This window comes from Phoca vitulina, unplaced genomic scaffold (assembly GCF_004348235.1).
Source record: "Phoca vitulina isolate PV1807 unplaced genomic scaffold, GSC_HSeal_1.0 scaffold22, whole genome shotgun sequence".
Taxonomy (NCBI): domain Eukaryota; kingdom Metazoa; phylum Chordata; class Mammalia; order Carnivora; family Phocidae; genus Phoca; species Phoca vitulina.
In genome coordinates, this window is record NW_022589725.1 from 2,439,652 (window position 1) to 2,456,123 (window position 16,472).

Below are 16,472 nucleotides of genomic sequence, written 5' to 3' on the forward strand. Positions count from 1 at the left end.
AGACGCCTACCCCACCCCACCCCCCCTTATCTAAAATAGTCCCCATGTGGTCATTTTCCATTACATCACTGTTTTGTTTTTCTTCTAGCATTAATCACATTATGAGATTATCGTCTTCGTTTGCTCAAGAGTTAACAGCCTGTCGATTCCCACCAGAATGTAAGCCCCTCGCGAGCGGGGACCCGGCCTCTTTCATTGTTTCACCCAGAGTTTTAGCATCCCCAGGTTCTCAGCCTACCTCCAGGGACCCTAACGCGCTTCGCTAGGTAAGTCCCGACCCGAGCATGCGCAGAAGGCCCCTGGCGCGCGCAGCTCTGGCCCCGCCCCGTGCGTCCCGCCCCCTCCCGGGGTGGTTGGCCGTCGGACTCACGTCCTCGCCAGCCGGTGTTCCCGCTCGGACGCTGTTGCGCACGCCTCCGCGCGGTAACGGACGCGCCCCCCGGTGCGCCGGCCCGGCCCGGGATGGGCCCCAAGCTCGCAGACTCCGTGGACGGGCTCCGCGCCGCCGGCAACCAGAGCTTCCGCAACGGCCAGTTCGCCGAGGCCGCGGTGCTCTACAGCCGCGCGCTGTGGATGCTGCAGGCGCAAGGTACGACCGTGGCCCCCGTTTCCCCGCCAGGCCGGCCACTCCCTCCGGCGTCCCCCGCCGCGGCCGCCCAGACCTCGCTCCTGCCCGGGGTGCCTGCGACTTGATTTCCCCGCGGCCAGCTGGCTCACCAGGCCCACCGGGCACCCTTCCCGCCCATTCCCCGCTTCGGCATCCTACGAGAAACTTCCTTGGCCCTCTCTGCCCCCCCCCTTTTTAAATTGTAATACGGTTTTATTACTGGTTCTTTTTCACTTACTGGCATATCAAAAACATATTTCCATATTAATGGGTGTTTTATCACATTTTTTTATTTCGGTAAAAAAAAAAAAAAAAACCCCACAGCATTAAATTCACTGTCTTAACCATTTTTTAAGTGAAGTATTAAATACGTTCACGTTCTTGTGCAACAGATCGCTAGAACTTTTTCACCTGCAGCAGTGAAACTCTGTACCCACTAAACACTGATCTTCCTTCTCTCCCCTCAGCCCTTGGTTTCCACCTTTCTACTTTGTGTAGCTATGATTTTGACTAGTTTAGATAGTTCAGATCAGTGAAGTCATACGGTATTTGGCTTTTGTGACTGATTTCGCTTAGCGTAATGGTCCTGAGGACATTATAATCCATGTTGTAGCAATGTGACAGATGTTTTCCTTCTTTTTTAAGGCTGCATAATTTTCCATTGTATGGATATACCACACTTTCTTTATCCAGATGTAAACAAGGCCTGTCTGATAAGGATCAGGGCTGCAAAGAAGACAAATACAGTGATGTGGTAAGAGAGGTGACTGGGGAGCTCCTTTGGAGTGGAAGGTCAAGGACAACTTTGAAGAAGAAGTGACCTTTGAAGTGACATCTGAATGATGAGAAGAAGCCAAGTGCACACAGTTTTGGGTGCTGAGCATTCCAGGTGGAGGGAACTGTTCATTCCACGGGCCCCCAGACAGAGTAAGCATGGTGTGTTGCAGGAGCCAGACCATAGTGAGCCAGTGGGGAATTGTAAGTTTTGAGGGCAGTTAGATAGGCAGAGCCCTATTGTGTAGGCATTTTACACGGTAGGCTGTGGTAGGGAGTTTGGATTTTATTCCCTGATGGGAAGCTACTGGGGAGTTTTGTTTTAAAAAGAGGAGCACCATGTCCTTTATCAGTTCTCCCAGCCTCCAGCTCCTGGGTAAGACACTTTGGAGAAGAGGTAAGCCTCATTCTAATCAGCCCGTTGCCCCAAACCTCTCCTCCAAAGTGTCTTACCCGTGCGCCCTCATTTTCTGTAGTACCTATTTCCTTTTGCCTTCTCTTCTTGGCTAGCATTTGTTGAGTGCTTTTCTGTGTGCTAGGCACTACAGACCTCATTCCTTTTTATCTTCTTACAAACCTACAGGTAAGACTCTTTATGGACGAGGAGTCCAGAAGAGTTCAATTTGTCTACAGTGGGTTATACAATGAAGACATATCAGAGGCAGGATTTGAATGCGGGTCTGACTGATTTGCAAGTCCAAGTTTTGAATCATTTTGCTAGGCTTCTCCCCAAATCCTCTCCAAATTCCAATCTGTCTTATTTGAACTTCTGCAATTTCAAGCCCCTCTTTTGCCCCCTCTTGTTTTTCTAGAACACTCCTCTTTAGGCCCGCCTCCTCATCTCAGCCTCACTTGATGAAGTCACTGATGAATCTGAGATATTGATATTACTGCCTTTTTCTTTCATCCTACCCCAGCTGGTCTGGAAGAGCATGTGCTTTTGTCTGGATTTATTTTGGATCCTTAGAAGGGCTGGCCTGGGGTCTAGACTTAGTAGGGGAACAGCATTTGGTTCTGCTCTTGCTGTTGATTTTCCAGATGATTTCTGGGCAAATCCCTTGATTTCTCTGATCACTTTTGCTGATCTTGAAAGGACGGCAGGGAACAAGCTAACAAAATGAACCCTTCCCGCAAGTCTGTGAAGTGATATGTTCATGTGATAGGGGAGCACACGCGATCAGAGGGATTGAGTGACTCGTGCGGGCTCACGGGCAGGATCCTCAGTTCCTCCGCTGCCCTTCCCACTGCACCTCTGCTACTTGAGACTTGATATGGACTACGAGTTTTGAGTATTTGTGCTTGTTCCTCAAGGGCAAGGATATATTTTACTTTTTTCCTGTACTTTGCTGTCTCACTCAGGGCCTGGCAAAATAAGGGGGAAAGTTCTTATTTTATTAGTTTGTTATTGTTGATATTGAATGAACGCCATCATGCCTCAATATGGTAACATACTTAGTGAAAAAAGAGTAAGTTGCGGAAGGATAGGGAGTAGGGTGCCACTTAGTTTCAGAAAGCTTTGAAAGATATAAAATGGTATATTCTCTTCCCTGTGAATGCATATGTAATAGAAGTGGGCAAACATGCATACGGGAGGATGTTACCTATCAACTTCAAGACTGTGCTGACATCTGGAGGTCTGGGCAGGAAGCAAAGGGAAAAGGGTGAGGATGAGTGGAACTTTAGCCATCTCAAAAATGAAAAAGGTTGGAAACAAATATAATGTATGCCAAGTCCAATGATGGATGTCAAGCATCTGTTTTACTGTTTTCTAAATGTTTTGTAATTTTCAGAAGAGAGTTTGTTTTACTTCTTTGGGGTATATACCCAGGAGTGGAATTACGGAGTCAACACTTAATAATTTTCGGGGTGTTTTGTTTGTTTGCTTTCCGTTATGGCTTATGCTAGTGGGTATGAAGTGGTTGAAAAATTACTTTTTTAAAGATTTTATTTATCCATTTGAGAGAGTGAGAGGAGAGCACGGGAGGGGCGAGTGTCAGAGGGAGAAGCCGACTCCCTGCTGAGTGGCGAGCCCAACGAGGGCTCAATCCTGGGACTCCGGGATCATGACCTGAGCCGATGGCAGACACTTAACCAACTGAGCCACCCAGGTGCCCCGAAAAATTTTTTTTAAAATTGAAAGTCATTGTGGCTACACAGTAAAAGACATGGGCTTTTGGGATTCCTGAGGATAAGGATTGCCTTTAGAGAAGTGTCTGATAGTTCTCCTCCACACTGGGTCGCTTGAATCCTTCCCCTGATTAAGTTCTGCATAGCCCTGCCAGACCCAGAGGACTCTTCCCTGGCAAAATCCTTTCTGATTTGACCAAGTAGGATTAGTCTCTCTTTCAGAGTGAAGGAGACTTCAGTCTCCTTATCACATTTTTCTTTTCCTTTTTCAGGAACCCCTCTTAATTGGGTTTACATGCTTTTTGTAACAAAATTCACACATGTGCGCGCGCGCACACACACACATAGTTACAGCATGGATCTCCTTGAGCAGAAGCCAGCTGGTTCACGTTTTGTCTTTTGCCTGGTCCTAGCTTCAGTGCTGGAGTGAGTGGAGGTGTTTGGTTCCCCGTGAGTGGCGGGAAGCTTGCTGCTCTCGCTCCCATGTGAGAATGACGAACCTGGCAGCCCAACGAGCCTGAGCGGGAAGCCCAGAGAGCTCCGGGTATGAAATACACCCCAGAGTCCCGGGGCATCCATTTCCCACCCTGTTAATCTCGTACTTTCTGCTTCCCCCTGGCCAGGCTGTTCGAACCCTGAAGAAGAAAGCATCCTCTTCTCTAACCGCGCAGCCTGCCACCTGAAGGACGGCAACTGCCGGGACTGCGTCAAAGACTGCACTTCGTAAGTGGGCGGGGCGGCCTCGGGGCCTCAGGGTCTCGGAGGGGAAGCTCTGTTCATCTGGCCTGTTCTCTTCTCGGGGTCGATCCCAGCAGTTAACAGCTGTGTCAGATAATGAGGACGTGTCCCTAAGTGTCACCAGCTCACGGAGGATAGGAGGCTCTACTTGGTGCTTACGGCCCCTGACTTGTGTCTTTGGAGTCTGCCAAAAGAGCAGGAGTCAGGTGGGGACTTAGAGGTGGGCCTTACGGGCCTTGTGAGATCGGGGACCCGAGGATGAGGGTGAGTTGCAGGCTAGTGACTGGCTCGCCCCGGTGTTTTCTGGGGTGGATGTGTGTGAGAGGGAAAGAAAGGGGGACAGAGGTTAGTGAATTGCCGCAAAACAAGCAAGGAGAAGAAGTTATCCCTCGATGACCTGTTGTAACAGGTGTTCAGCGGTTTGTCATCCTTCTTTCTTCTGCGAGCCAGTCTGACACCGCTTTCTCTCCTCCTCACTGAGCTGACACACGTCTGCAGCATCGCCTTAGGTTTGTGCCCTGGTGGTAGCTGAGGGAGGAGGAGAGGGGAGCGGGCTCGTGGGGCCTGTGCTCTGTGGCTCCGTACCAGGCCCGTGCTAGGTTTCCTCCCCGGAGGGCTCATGACCGCCCTGCGGGGTAAGTTTACCGTCCCGCCCAGGCTAGAAGTGGGTTGCAGCCAGTTGAGGCCGTAAGGTGATCTGCCTGGGGTCCCGTGGCTGGTGGCAGAGGTAGAATTCAAACACCACTCCATCTGACTGCGGAGCCTGTTCCTCCCACCGGGTCGGACTCTGTAGAAACACATGGAAGAATGAAAGCTACAGGTGCTTGTTCTTGATCTGGGGGGATTGCGACTCGGAAAATTGGTGCACGAGCACACAGATTTCAGTCTTAGTGGTTTTCTGCTCATCGTACCTTCTCCACTTTGGTCTAAGATAGAAAGTCCCTCGGCTAAGGCCTGACATTTTTAGCAGCGTCTCTGTGCCAGATACGACCTCCTGTACACTGAATGCTGTGGATGACCCTTCCTAGAAGGGGGGGCGGGGGGGGTGACTCAGCAGCCGGTGACATTTCTTCCTCTGGCTCTAGAGCACTGGCCCTGATGCCCTTCAGCATGAAGCCCCTGCTGCGGCGGGCGGCGGCCTACGAGGCCCTGGAGAAGTACCCCCTGGCCTACGTGGACTACAGGACCGTGCTGCAGATAGATGACCGTGTGGTGTCGGCCCTGGATGGCATCAGCCGGTGAGCCTGACTCTGCAGACGGTCTCTCTGGACTCACTCGGGACCATGGCTTTGGTCCGCTCTTGGGGGTCCCCCGAGGCCTACTGAGCACGTGGGGAAAGTGCAGGAGGACAGTCCGCTGTTGTGGTTAGCAGGGGCCTGAGGGGTCAGAGTGAGGGGACTGATGGATCGATGGCCCAGCTGCTCCGATTCCTTACCGGGGTAATAAGGTATTGAGCTCTGTGTAAGGGATTGTGCCAGGTGCCCTGGGGAAGACCCCACTTGCTTCACAGACCTAACTAGAGCGGGGAGAGTGGGACACAGGTGCAGGCAGCCGGGACACGAGGCTGTAGGCTGGTGTTTGCAGGGACGCGTCGGCCCGTGGTACTGTGACCCCTTCACGAGGCTCGTCAGGCGCCATTTTGTTCGGAGTTTCTGAGTGGTGCTTTGTTTCCGCCTCGTGGCTGCCCTCGTTTGTGTACTGATCGTGTTTCCCCTCTTTGCATGGGCTGCTAGAAAGCCAGACGCTACACTCGCAGCAAACCCTTCACAGGACTTCATGGCGCGTGTTTAGTGTATCATTTTTAGCTTGACTGGTTTTCTCTCTGCCTCCTTTTACTTTCAGTCATTCAACAGAATCTGGCACTTCTGTGTGCCCGACTTTGCACTAGGGCCTGGGCTGATGCCCGACACGTAGCTCTTCCTGCCCTAACGGAACCCCCGGTCTCGTGGGGAGCCCCAGTCAGTCACAGCCACGCGCACCACAGTGTGGTGAGTGCTGCGGTAGGAGGTGGCCCGGGGGCTGAGGGGGCAGAAAGGGGCACCCCGGGGGGGAAGGAGGAAGCCAGTCGGGACTTCCCAGAGGAGGTGAGCTGAGGCTGAGAAACGAAGAGATCTGGGGCTAGCGCAGCAGGAAGGACACTGTGCAGGGTGAGCCGGGGTGATGTGTTCCAGGAATTGTGAGGCGTCCCATGTCGCTTGGCACTGCGGGCGAGGAGCTCAGCTCGGACGTGTGAGGTGAGGCCTGACCACACAGGGCCCGGACCTAAGCCAGGCGCGGTGAGGCTTTGTGAAAGGGTCTTCAGCAGGGGGGCAGTGTGAGCAGATTTGAGAGGAAAGCTCACTGGCTGCCGTGTTGCAGGATGACGTGAAGGAGAGCAGAGTCGGAAGGGCTGGGCGGGAACTCAGATGGTGGAGATGCTGGAAAGAGGACAGTGGGACCAGTTCTGGGGACTGTTAGGTAGTAGTTCGATGAATCTGGGTGTTGGGGGTGGTGAGAAGGGAAAAATAGGAGAAACATCCTGGTGGCTGACATGTTGAGTTGGAGGGGACCATGAGACGAGAGACATGAGGACAGTGGTTGGTATTTACGTGGGTTTTGGAGCAAAAAGAGACAAATACAAGGCAGACCTATGGATTCGAAGGTCATCAGCATAGAGGTGGGTTGAGGTTGTGGGAGGAAAAAAAGACCCCCACAGCAAGTGAGCCAGGGGAAGAGGATGGTGCTTAGAAAATTGCAACATTTGAGGGACTTCGGGGGAACAGAGGCTGGAGGGGAGGAGGAAACGCGGAGCCTTTAGGGAAGAAGTATTTCCAGAAGGATGAAAACCTCACTCCCATCAGGTGTTGTGATGAGTTAGTGGACTTCTGAGTTTAAGAAAGAGAGTCAGTGGTGGTTGTGACGGAAGCATGCGGCGGGTCAGAAGCCCGGGTGGCAGGGGGTTCGAGAAGCCTGGCCGTGAAGAGGCAGAGGAGTCCAGCTGCGATGGCAGAGTGGGGTCCCCAAGGGGGTCTTACTAAGTGAGGAAACGGTTCAGTGCGGCCACTTGGAGTCGGTAGAGAGAAAGGCTGAAGCTAGAGGAGAGCTGCTGGTGGTGGTTCCTGACAGAGGCAGGACGAGGTGAGACCCAGAGCTGAGGCGGAGAGACTGGCCTCGTCACTTCTTCATCTGTGACAGGAGAGACCTAGGAAGGATTTGGTGCCCACGCAGGTGGGTTTGCATTTGTGGGACCTGGAAGTTTGCCCTGAAAAAGGAGGAGGGTAAGGGAGCCGGGCTGAGGAGGGTAGAGGTTTGAAATAGCTGTGCCAGTCAGAAAAACAGCTGTGAGGGCTTAGTCAGAGGCAGTGAGTTTGTAGTGATCGCCACCTGGGACGCCGTCCTTCTAGTCGCACGGAGCGCCGTGGTTGGGGCAGGAAAAGCATACAGTTGGCTTTATTCACTGATCGAGCACATGCTTACTGGGCCCGGGCGGGTAACAGGTGATGTGCTAGGTGCTGGAGATTTCTTAGCCAAATGGACGTGGTCCCTGAGCAACATTTGAAGCAAGTTAGCTGGGCCCAGAAGGGGGGGGATGGAGAGTGAAGAGATCATTCCAGGTAGAAGGAAAAGCAAGGGCAAAGGCTGGAACATATGGATCAAGAGGGAATGCAGCTCCTGGTAAAAGTGGAGCGGGGGGAGTGGGGTGGGGGGGGCACACCAGATCTCGGGCACTGTCAGCCTAGGGAAGTGGGAACCGCTGGAGGAGTTCAAAATTTGAGAATGACACAGGATTTGTATTTTATAAAGATCTCTGAGCATTAATCAAAGGTCAGGTGCTTGCCTGGCCTTATAATAGATCCACTGAGAAAATATAAGACATGTGATCCTTTCTTGGGGGCATGTGTGGTCCTTTGGGGGTAAGGTTTAAGTACCCTTAACAAGCAGCCATCCCCACTTCGGACTTAACAGAGTGTGGCCAAGTGAGGGCCAGGCGGGGCACAAGTGTCATGGTGGCCGACATCTGTTCCTTTCCTGCTGCGTGTCGGAAGGCTGTAGAGGGATGGTGGCTCTCTCCACCCCCTCTGGATTTATGAGAGGGGGAGTATCTTCTTGACCCAGCCGGAAACCTCCCTGTAATTCTGTCTGCCTTTCCAGAATGACCAGAGCTCTCGTGGACTCGCTGGGGCCCGAGTGGCGCCTGAAGCTGCCCTCTATCCCCTTGGTGCCTGTCACAGCTCAGAGGAGGTGGGATTCCGTGCCTTTGGAGTACCACAAAGAGAAGGCTAAGAGAAAATTCAGAGAAACCACAACTTCCAAGGGCAGAGGTAAGCTGTGACTTCCTGCCCAGAGTGTTAACAGTCTCCTCGTGGCCACTTTCTTTAGAGTCATCCTGTAAAAATAGGCCTTGCTTAAGCTGAGCTCTAAAAATTATCTGTGAAACAAAAAGTCTTCATCTCTTAGAGTCTTCTCAATTCTATCCTGAGGGCGATGCGAAAGCCCTCCCACCACTGTCTGGATTCAGAGATAGAGAAGGCATGTTGGACGCTCAGTGTGGCTCATAGCTATACAGCTTTAGTTCCCTTCTCTTTTCTCTGGCAGCAGTGGGGATGGATGAGCTAGGATGGTTTAGAAAACTCAACACTTTGGTAAAAATAACAAAGAGAACGTATTGGCTCATGTAACTGAAAGTTACGAGTTCAGGTTCAAGCAAGGTTTGCTCCAGCAGCTCACTACATTATCAGACTCGGACTCCATTCCTCGGTACTCCTCTCAGCTCTCTTCTCTGGTGTGTCTGCTTTGTCTTGGGGCAGTCTTCCCTCCCAGTGGTAAAACAGCTATAAAGTAGTTCCTGGCCTCGTCCCCTTAGGCCATGCCTCATGGCCCAGAGGAAGAGAAAGAGGTGATTTTCTTCTGAGAGCTCCCTAAGAAAGGGTTTCTTTCCTTTAAATCCCTTTAAATACACTGTCTCGGTGTATTGTGGCCTGTTTGGTCACAGGCCATTCTCTGGGAACTGGTCACTGGGACCAGGGGCTGAAATTTTGTGATGACCTCTGCCCTAAGCCATCTGCCCCCACCTTCATAGCGAGAGGGTGACGCTTCCCCAGGAACACACACACCACCTGAGGCCCTGGAGGTGGAATAGGGAGGGGCGATCAAAGCCAGGTAGCCCCAAAACAGGAGACTGTTCACCTTGACCGTGTAAAATGGAGGGGCCGTTCTTCAGGCAGTGGTTCACCGGCGCCCCAGGGAATTAGCTGGGCCCAGTGAGCTAGGTGTTGAGGAGCGGAGGTGCAGCAGGTCTGAGGGCTGGAGCCTGCCGTGGGTGGTAGTGGAGGGCAGGGTCACCCCCCCTTCCTGGGAGGGAACGTGTCTGGCCGTGGGTCGCATTCACTCTGGTTTGTGGGAACCTGGCAAGTGTCCCCCGACTCTTCTCCAGAATGGAAATGTGGGGCGCTAACGAAAATGGCTTCAGGGCACCTACCAAGTATTTCATTCTTTCAGAGTCGCCGAGCCATCTGTTTTCCAGCTCTGTGCCGAATGGCGTGACACAGGGCCTTTAGTGTTGGGGAGTTCGAAACAGGCACCAACACGTGTGCACTTGGAGGAGCCGGGGAAAGGCTCCCGGAGGAGGTGACAGGTTGAGCTGGACATTGCGGGGGCTGAGGGGGGCGGTCTTCAGCTGGGCAAGGGGAGGGAAGGGCATCTGTGGCAGGGGCGGTGGAGAGAGCTAGAGAATGCAGTGCGTGGGTATCACTGGGGAGCAGTGGGAGTCCGTCCGCGCGCCTGCAGCCTGGTGTGTGGAGAGCCGGGGCAAAGCCGAAGGGGTGTGGACGCCGCAGCCCCCCCAGGAGACGCGCAGGAAGGGTCACAGCAGGGTGTTTGCAAGAGCAAACAACAGAACCGGAAACCGCGCAGGGCTCTCAGTAGAAGGGATGAACGAGCCTAATAGCACAGCAGTGCGAACGAACTACAGGGATCTGCATCAGTACGGCCGAATCTGAGGAATACTTGAATTATTTATTCTTTTATACGAGATTTAAAAACAAAATGAACAGCAAATGGTTTGTAGGAACTATCGTATATAGTTAAGCTACCAAGAAAAAAAAGGGGGAAGGAAGCACAGGATTGGGGATCATGGTTTCCTCCAGGGGTGGATTGACTTGGGGAGGGGGGCCCCACAGGGCTTTAAAGGTCTTAGTAAATGTTCTATTTCTTAAGGTGAGGGATGAGTTCAAGGGTGTTAGTTTTGTTCCTAAAACCTTACCCATGTTGCAAATACTCAGGATTTTATAGAGATAGTTTTTTAAAAATTAAAGAAACCCGGTGATCTGGGAGCTGGGGCTGGAGCATTGAGTTGTGGCTGCGCAGTGAAGGGCCTGAGGGCCAGGCGAGCAGCCCGGATTTCAGCTCGTGTCTCTGTCCGTCAAGGCTGGGGCCACGCGGCGTGGGGTGGGCGAGGGAAGGTGCAGGCTCAGGCCAAGCAGAGACGGGGAACGGTGGGCTCTTCTGCCCTCTTCTGCAAGCCCGGGAGCTACACCCTTTCTTTCTGAGATGCTTGCTTATTTAAATACTTTTTTATTCTCCTGCTTTAAGTTTATAGGGTGTTCCTCACTTTGTGGTGTACTCTCAGGTTTTGTCCTGACGCCAGCCCTGAGTGGGGTAGCTAATGCCCCAGCGTACAGAGAAACTGAGGTCCCAGAGACTTAGGCAGGTCGCCCGAGGTCCCCGGCTACTAAGGGGCAGTGCTGGGGCTAGAACCCAGCTTGCTCTTTACCACGTATCTGTTCTTACGTGCATGTCTGTGTGTGTTTCCATCAGGACTCCCCAACCTCTTCTGACTGAAAACCTGTTGAATTTCCCAGAAGCCCTGTGAGGGGGCCTCCTTCCCCCCGGGAGGCTGCTTCCGAGCAGTGTAGGGAGTCTCGGGGCGGGGGGAGAAGGCCGCAGATGACGCGGGAGAGCCGATGCCGGCAAGGCCTCATGGATCTCGGGCACCCGCTCCATGGCTTTTTCCTCTTCTGAATTTGCATCTAGTGTCTTCTGCTGGGGATGTGGAGAGAGCCAGAGTTCTGAAGGAAGAAGGCAATGAGCTTGTAAAGAAGGGAAACCATAAGAAAGCTATTGAGAAGTACAGTGAAAGCCTCTCCTTTAGTGACATGGAGTCCGCCACATACAGCAACAGGTATCTGCCACCAGCCGCTGGCCTGGGGGATTTCAGGACGTCGGCTGCTGTCCATAGTCTTCTCTCGGACTGGGGCGGGCTCTTCATTCCTAGCGCTTAGTCAGTGTGTCGCAGCTCGAGATAGGCATTCCCAGTTGTTTTGGTCCCCGTGAGGCAGGTGTGGCCAGTGGTATTCGCTCTCTTAAAGGAATAGACACTGAGCGATGCCGGGGCACCTGGGTGGCTCGGTTGGGCGACTGCCTTCGGCTCGGGTCGTGGTCCCAGGGTCCTGGGATCGAGCCCCGCATCGGGCTCCTTGCTCGGCGGGGAGTCTTCTCCCTCTCCCTCTGCTGGCTACACCACCTGCTTGTGCTCTCTCTCTGTTAAATAAATAAATAAAATTCTTAAAAAAAAAAGGAAAGAAACTGAGCGATGCCAACGTGGAGCCTGGGCTCTGTCAGCCTCCCTCCCCTCAGGTTTTCATGAACCATCCAGATGAGCACACTCCATAAGTAAGAGCGGTGTGCTTATACAAACACAGCCTCAACATGTGTCTCGTAGCCCTCCCCCTTGCCCCAGCCCCACGGGTTCCCCGGACCCTCCTATTAGAAGGGTTGGCACCGTCTCAGCACCAGGACAGAACCCGGGGTGTGGACTAACTATCGCCTGGCCTGGGAGCAAGAGAGATGGTCCCGTCTAGCCTGAAGGGTGTGACCTGTGGCGCAGTGGAACACCCCGCACCACGAGCTGCTGGACGTGAATGCCGGTTCTTTCCACCGACAGTGGGGTCACTATTCCTTTATTGGGTGGGAGCCACGGTTTTGCAACACACTCGGGCGTACTGGTGGTAGGTGGTCTTCCCCTTTTAAAGTCAAGAAATCAGAAGCTCAGAGCCAGAAGGGCTTTACCTCTGCTCACCCTGCCAGTAAATGGTGGAGACAGACTTGCAGCCTGGCTCCGATGAGATCTTTCTATTAGTTTTACTGTCAGAAGCTTGAAACATTCAGCAAGGGACCTTATCTGATCCAAATCTTGCTTATAAAAGATTTACTACAGAATATTATAAATTGTTTTTCCCGCCCTGCTAACATACACATAACTACTCTTTAGTTCAAAAATCTTGGATCTACTATAGTCTTGCCATTCCCTATCCAAAATTCTTGGGATAAAATGTGTTCCAGATCCGAGTAAGGTAATACAGTCTGTATATTGGATCACATGATACTCCCGCAGGGTCTGGGCAGTGGCTGAAGTTCATTGTTAACATTTCTGCCTGAAACACGGGGAAATTCCATGTAACCTCAGGCCTGGGCAGGTCAGGTTTTGCTGTCAAATAAGTTCAAAAGAGAACTTTTTGTTTTAAAGTGTGGATTTTGGAATTTGAGACCTGTGGTTTTACTGGCTGATTGGACCAGGGATGCCTCAGTCCGCCAGGCTCACCGGAAGGAAGGGCTGTTGCCCGTTTGTTCTAGGTTTCTGCTGCAGCATTTTGACGCCCCCATCTCTGGGCCCTCTGGACTCACTTGCTTCATACTGAGAGAGACCTCTATTAGCCTGTTTTCCTGGATTTTTAATACATTCAAGACAATGCTTTGTTTTGTTTAAATACAATTTTTCATACAAGTATGTTTTTGCCACAGGTTTTTTTTTTTTTTTTTAGCTTTTATTTATTTATTTGACAGACAAAGAGGGAACACAAGCAGGGGGAGTGGGAGAGGGAGAAGCAGGGTTCCCACGGAGCAGGGAGCCCGATGCGGGGCTCGGTCCCAGGACCCTGGGATCATGACCTGAGCCGAAGGCAGATGCTTAATGACTGAGCCACCCAGACGCCCCTGTGCCACACTGTTTTAATTATTAGTGCTTTATACTATCTTGTAGGGCTGGTCTTCTCCTTGTTCTTAATCAGAGCATCACTGGCTATTTTCCCAGGTTTGTTCTTCTAGCTAAACCTTAGGATCGTTTTGACAGACTCCAAAAAGTATCTTGGTGGGCTTTTGGTTGTGGTTACATTGAATTTATAAATTTAATTTTGAGGACTGATAACTTGACACAAAACTGAATTTTCCATCCATTGTGGCTGAAATTATACCACGTCCTGGATGCCATTTTAATGCTCCGCCTCGTGCCTGTGCAGCTCTGTGTACTAGCTCATCGTCTTTGGCTTCCTTCCCTTCTCTCTGTGCATTTGGTACCTGAGTGGGGATATCACTCGGGTGCCCAGCACCTACAGCTTGCCCTGAATGGACCTTCAGAAGAGTCTCATTTAAAATTAAAAATGAACCTGAATCCCTACCTCACTCTGTATTTTAAAGTAAATTCTAAGTGGATCACAGTTTCAAATGTAGAAAATAAAACCACCAAGTTGTAGAAGAATGCATGGGTTAATTATCTTGCAGTGGGGAAAGTATTAAAATAAAATTGTTGTGGGGTGGGGGATAGGGACCAGAGAGGTCGTTAAAGGAAAGGTAAATTTGATTTCATGAGGTTAAAAAGCCTTATGTAAAGATACTGAGCTTTGCCCATATTTAAAGCAACTACATTAAAATGGACCTTGTTTTCTTCCATTATTGACTGAAGTTAAAGATTGACCCCAGGATTAGTACAGTTACAGGAAAATAGAAAGTTACTGATAGAGCCTCAGAGAGCAGCTCCTTTGCAGAGCATTTTGGCAATAATAGTCACGATTATAAATGCACGTATCTACTGACCCATCCGTTCCTCCCAGTAGGCATGTAAGTTTTATGCACAAGGATGCTCATGGCAGCATCTTGTATTAGCAAACCGGAAGCAATGAAAAATACCTCCAGATAAGGAATTGGCAAAGTAAGTTGTGGTTCCTCCAACTAAGTGAATAGTGCCCCCATCGGGAACGGTGAGGTGGAGTGGTTGGAGTCACAGAAGGAGCGCCAAGACACCTGTTCTTAGTGGCCATATCCGGAGAAAAGAATGGGGAAGATGTACACACTTTTTTCCCCGTCGATGCAGAACATTTTGTTGTATGGATGTATGCAGCTATTTTTTTCCCATGATTATGAAAGTTTTCACGGTGTAAGCTGAAAGAATTGTACGTTGGACACTCACACCTACCACCCAAATTCCCCGTTAACGTTTTGCTACGTTTGCTCTATCGCACGGAGCCACTGACCGGTGCCGCTCGGTTTGGGCGCATTTCAGAGTGAGCCGCAGACCCTGCGCCTGCCCGCTGACGTGTCCGCGTGCGTGTGCTCAGGGTCCAGTACTTACGGTAGAGGACTTCTCAATCTGTCGGGGGCGGGGGGGGGGGGGTTCAGGAGCAAAAGAGCGCAGGCTGGGAGCGGGAGGCAGCCCAAGGGACAGGCCACACGGCCAGGACGGCCGGGACGTGGAGCGTCCGCCTGGCGCCGGTCCCCTTGTCCCGCCGTGCGGGTGAGGAAGCCGCACGGCCACCGGCCCCGAGCGGTGTCTGCCGCCTCCCAGGTCACCGCTCGGCTGGTGGGCGGCCGCTGAGCAGTGACCGGACCCTCCCGACGGCCTTTCCCGGCAGAGCGCTCTGCCATCTGGCCCTGAAGCAGTACAAGGAAGCGGTGAGGGACTGCACGGAGGCCCTCCGGTGGGATGGAAAGAACGTGAAGGCGTTGTACAGACGAGCGCAAGCCTACAAGGCACTCAAGGTAAAGAGCCTGACCGAAAGGCACCAGCTGAGACGCCTGTGCCTGTGTGCCCCCCCCCCCCCCGGGGCAGCCCCCGCGGTGGCTCAGGGCAGGCCCGCAGGCTGGGGTTCGAGACCCTGTGGGCCTTGGCAGCCCCAGCCCACCTCAGTCAGGTCTCGTCCTCAGCCCCTTCTCTCCCCTCTCAGGACTACAAATCCAGCTTGGCAGACATCAGCAGTCTCCTGCAGCTTGAGCCCAGGAACGGCCCTGCCCGGAGGCTGCAGCAGGAAGTTAAGCAGAGTTTAAACTGAAGACCCAGAAGGTTAGCGGGAAGCCTCTGCCCGAGCTCCCTCCTCTGTGCCTGCTCCTGGGACCCAGCATGCCCCCGAGCGAGCTCTGAGGCCACTCAGACGTGCTGGCTTCCCACCCCTTAAGAGGCTTTGCTTTGTTCAAAATTAAGCTCAGAGTAGTAAAAAGAAAAAACAAAACAAAACCCCCCCAGATGTTGTTCTGCTGGAACGGTCCCCACTGCCGCCTGCCCCAGACAGCTAGCAGAGCACTTGGCTCCGACCCTGCCCCAAGCATGCTCCCCACGGCTGCCCTCCTAGCTTCCCCAGACCCATCTCACTGTGGTTCATCTGAGCAAACTGAGCGCGGGGGTCGGGAGGGGGGGAGGGGTAAACTAGAGCCCAAAGCAGCCTGTTGAGCTGGTTCTCCAGGGCTGCCATCCCCACCCTGTCCGTCCCAGGGCTCCCGGTGTTCTGAGCTCCAGTGCCTTTTGGCTGGGCCCTCCTCTGGTAGGGACACAGAATCCTGACCCGCGGGTGGCCTTGTCTGTAGCTCTGGGCTGCTACCCCCTCCTGCGGGGAGGTGCCTGAGCGGTTTTAAGAGTCCGGAGGTGTGGCCGCTCCTGAAGGTGGGATGGAGAGAAAGGCCTTGAAGTCTGTGTCCTTCCACTCTGGCCAGGGACCATCTTTTGACCTCAACAGTGGCCCCCTCCAAGCTTCTTGGTTCTTTGTCACGCGAAGTTAATTTGAACTAAATGGACTGATTTTGTTGAACTGTGTATCCAAGCTATTGCATTAAACATCTTTCTGGTACATAGATGTCTGCCGTACTTCTGTACACTTCGTGCTTGGAACTTTGCAGGAACAAAGAGCTGCAGCGTGTTGAGCACTTGCGCACTTGTCGACCAGACTTCCTGGACTGTGTGCGTGGGTCAGGTTGTGTGTACAGTGCGGGGGAAAGCACAGTAACCGACACGGTCCCCGCTCTCGGACAGCTGAGGCCGAGAACCCCAGCAACAGACTGCAGCCTGCGCGTCTTAGAGGAGCCATCATGCGGCGCTTCTCCCCGACTTGGGGGGCAAGGGGTCCCTGAGGAGGTAAAGCTTGCATTGAGTTCTAACGTGGGAGTTTAACTGGGGAAGAGGGCAGAAAGGCAGTCCCAGCAGACAAAA

The 16,472-nt window shown here is 52.6% G+C and overlaps 1 protein-coding gene across 2 annotated transcripts; it reads left to right on the forward strand.

Annotated features, from left to right (window-relative positions):
- Positions 1 to 340: 340 nt before the first annotated feature.
- Positions 341 to 15,484, forward strand: TOMM34 (translocase of outer mitochondrial membrane 34). 2 transcript variants are annotated; one of them, XM_032419860.1, is made up of 7 exons: positions 341 to 589; positions 4,132 to 4,231; positions 5,332 to 5,484; positions 8,378 to 8,547; positions 11,258 to 11,405; positions 14,908 to 15,034; positions 15,220 to 15,484. In XM_032419860.1, exons 1-7 carry the CDS (start codon positions 463 to 465, stop codon positions 15,322 to 15,324), a joined length of 930 nt encoding a protein of 309 aa, XP_032275751.1. In that variant the 5' UTR covers positions 341 to 462; the 3' UTR covers positions 15,325 to 15,484. The 2 variants fall into 2 exon arrangements, with proteins under 2 accessions (XP_032275751.1, XP_032275752.1); XM_032419861.1 differs by lacking the exon at positions 341 to 589 and adding an exon at positions 1,240 to 1,534.
- Positions 15,485 to 16,472: the final 988 nt, after the last annotated feature.

What these genes read in the sequence shown, in the direction of transcription:
- TOMM34 (XM_032419860.1), top strand. Translation starts at nt 463, where the DNA reads ATGGGCCCCAAGCTCGCAGACTCCGTGGACGGGCTCCGCGCCGCCGGC. An exon ending in TGCGTCAAAGACTGCACTTC is followed by an intron (nt 4,232 to 5,331) that starts GTAAGTGGGCGG and finishes CTCTGGCTCTAG; the next exon opens with AGCACTGGCCCTGATGCCCT. An exon ending in CACAACTTCCAAGGGCAGAG is followed by an intron (nt 8,548 to 11,257) that starts GTAAGCTGTGAC and finishes ATTTGCATCTAG; the next exon opens with TGTCTTCTGCTGGGGATGTG.